The sequence below is a fragment of the Chinchilla lanigera genome, unplaced genomic scaffold (assembly GCF_000276665.1).
Source record: "Chinchilla lanigera isolate Chin_1 unplaced genomic scaffold, ChiLan1.0 scaffold00198, whole genome shotgun sequence".
Classification (NCBI taxonomy): Eukaryota; Metazoa; Chordata; class Mammalia; order Rodentia; family Chinchillidae; genus Chinchilla; species Chinchilla lanigera.
Window position 1 is genome coordinate 123,978 of NW_004955599.1, and position 2,594 is coordinate 126,571.

The window sequence follows — 2,594 nt, forward strand, 5'->3', positions numbered from 1 at the left end:
AGGGGGGCAGCACCATGCCTCACTGAAATTCCATTTACCCAAGCACGGCAATCATGGATAATAGTGGTGATTAAGAAATCCCCATGTTAGCCAGCCATGGTGGCACATGCCTGTCATCTCAGCACTGCAAGAGGCAGAAACAACACCAGAAGTGGACTGCAGCCTGGGAAACATAGTGAGATCTGCTTTCAAAAATTTTAAAGGTATTAAAAGGTTTACAATGTTTTCCAGAGAAAAAGTCTGGAGTTCAATCTTCTGTACAACAAAAACACCAACCACACCTAAAATCTGCTGAATCCTTGAGAAATCCCTTTCCATCACACTTACATGATGATAGCCTCCAATTTTTAAGCCACGTGAGGTCAGACAATTTCTTCATTTTCATTTTTTCCTCAAAAACCATTAGGGGAGAGTGTGCTGGCACACACCTCTTGTCTCAGTACTCAGGAGGCAGAGTCAGGAGGACCCCCACAAGTTGGAGGCAACCTGAGTCGCATAGTAAGTTCAAGTCCAGCCCGAGTTGTGTAACAGAATCTCTCACAAAACAAAGAAAACTGATAAGGTTACCTAATCAGTAGTAACAGAAGACAAATTTATCTAAATTTTTCTAAGTCTTCTCCTTCCTTAATGCTTGTGATTGACCCCTCTCAGATTGAGCCAGCACACAACAATTCCTTTACTGCCGCACTAGAAAAAAAATCTGACCTCAACAGAAGACCCTCTGTTGTAGGTGTGGATTTTACCACCATTACCATCCCCTCCACTCCCTCCTTCTTTCTGCTCCCCCTTGCTCTCCCCCGCAGAGGAATCTCTTTCATCACGAGCCACTCATGGCTGCAGAGCTTGCACTTCAGGCTCTCCTCCTCCTACACTAATCCTTTAATGTAGAGTCCTCCTCAATCAGCACTTCAGTTCTTACAACAGTGTCTACAGTCCAAGGTCTATAGCAGTTCTTTGAGGCTCTCCCTCTCCTTCTCCACACCTACCAGATCGTATGTCTTTGTGGATGCCCAAGCTAATGATTCTCACACTGTATGTGTAACAGGCAGTTCCTTCTAGAAGCAGTCCATAGCAGAACACTTTCTCCTGCCCTTGGGAACACATTAACATCCCCCCCCATTGCTCTCAGCATCCTAAACTCTATGGGAAGGCCTAACTTAAGTGGTCTCTCTCTTTGTAGGGATGCACCTAAATCATTAACATGATCATTCTTTTTGCATTGCTGTGTGCAACACAGGAGTTCCCCGCGTGCTTGGTAAGCACTCTACCACCAACTCACATCGCTAGTAATATTGAACACTTTCTCCTTATGCTTTTCTTTTCTTCTCTTTCGTGGGGCTTTTTGTTTGTTTTGGTCTTGTTGTTGCACTCGTGGACTCGCTATGCACTTCAGGCTGACCTTGATCTCATCAGGTAGCAGACTCCAACTGGCAGCAAACGTCCTGCCTCACTCTCCCAAGTGCTGGGATTAGAGGTGTGCACCACGTGCCTCGGCGTCCTTTCTTTCAATTCTCATGGCATTGATCGTCACCTATCCTGAGTCTGGCAATGTGGGCACACAATGCCATTTTGGCGATTAATTCTCATCACAGAGCGGCACTGGCTAGAGAAGATAAGGTGCGGCTTTGAGACCCTGCATCAGACATTTATAGAATTGAGGTTCTCCAAGTCTGCTGGAGGGACACCGGGGCCCTCGCTCACCTCGGCTCCCGCAGCTACACTCCCCACCTGAATCAGCCTCCCCACAGTCCCCACTCTCTGTGCACAGACAGGGATGCAGCGGTGGGCTGCGGGTGGCTGAGACTGCTCTGTAAGCTGGCGGCGTGGTCGTGGAGAAACAGGGCGGTGGGGACACAAACTAGCCCTGCCTGAGTAAGGCCCGAAGGGACAGAGCGTGCACCGCGCCGAGACCAGGAGGAACTCCGACTCAGGAGCAGCGGGGAGGTTTCAGTCCGCCATTGAGGTTCCCACCGCTTCTTCCCAGACCTCACCGCATCCCGCCCGACCTGTATTGGGGCACCCGTCCCACAACGTCACCATCGTGTGGCCGGAGGGTCTCCCTGGACGCTTCCAATGCCGGATGCAGCCGGTAGAAATCCTCAAGCAAGGCGGCCTGCCCGGCTGGGTCTGCTGTAGGTACTGTGCTCAGGAGCTGGACTCTGGAGCCAGGAAACCGCCCACCTCCCCGGGGTTACCTGATTGGACAGATCACGCATCTCGTCCCACGGCACTGATTGGCTCCTGCTGCATTGCCCGCCCTCTCAGCAGACAGTGACAACAGAAGTTAATCCTTACCACTGTGACTGCAACTCAGAATGAACATTGTAATTCAATGTTCTCTTAATTTGCATTTCTCAAATGACTAATGATGTTGAACATTTTTTCATATCTTTTTTTGCCATTTGTATTTCTTCATCTGAGAAGTGTATTTATCTCAAATGACTATTTTTGGATTGGGTCTTTTAATTTTGGGGGTCTGATTTTTAAAAATTCTTTATATGTTCTAGATAGAAGTCCTTTATCTGATGGACAGTTGGCTAAAATTTTTTCCCAATCGTGTTTTTTCTTTTTACCCTGTTAGTGATTTCATTTGA

General features: G+C 48.1%; 1 protein-coding gene across 1 annotated transcript in view; it reads right to left on the reverse strand.

Annotated features, from left to right (window-relative positions):
- The window catches only part of LOC102028484 (zinc finger protein 709-like), a 37,013-nt gene extending 34,833 nt beyond the window's left edge, over positions 1-2,180 (reverse strand). Inside the window, exon 1 of the mRNA XM_005414745.2 lies at positions 2,038-2,180. Within this exon, the coding sequence (XP_005414802.1) occupies positions 2,038-2,040 (3 nt within the window). The 5' untranslated portion in view covers positions 2,041-2,180. The remainder of the gene's footprint in view (positions 1-2,037) is intronic.
- Positions 2,181-2,594: the final 414 nt, after the last annotated feature.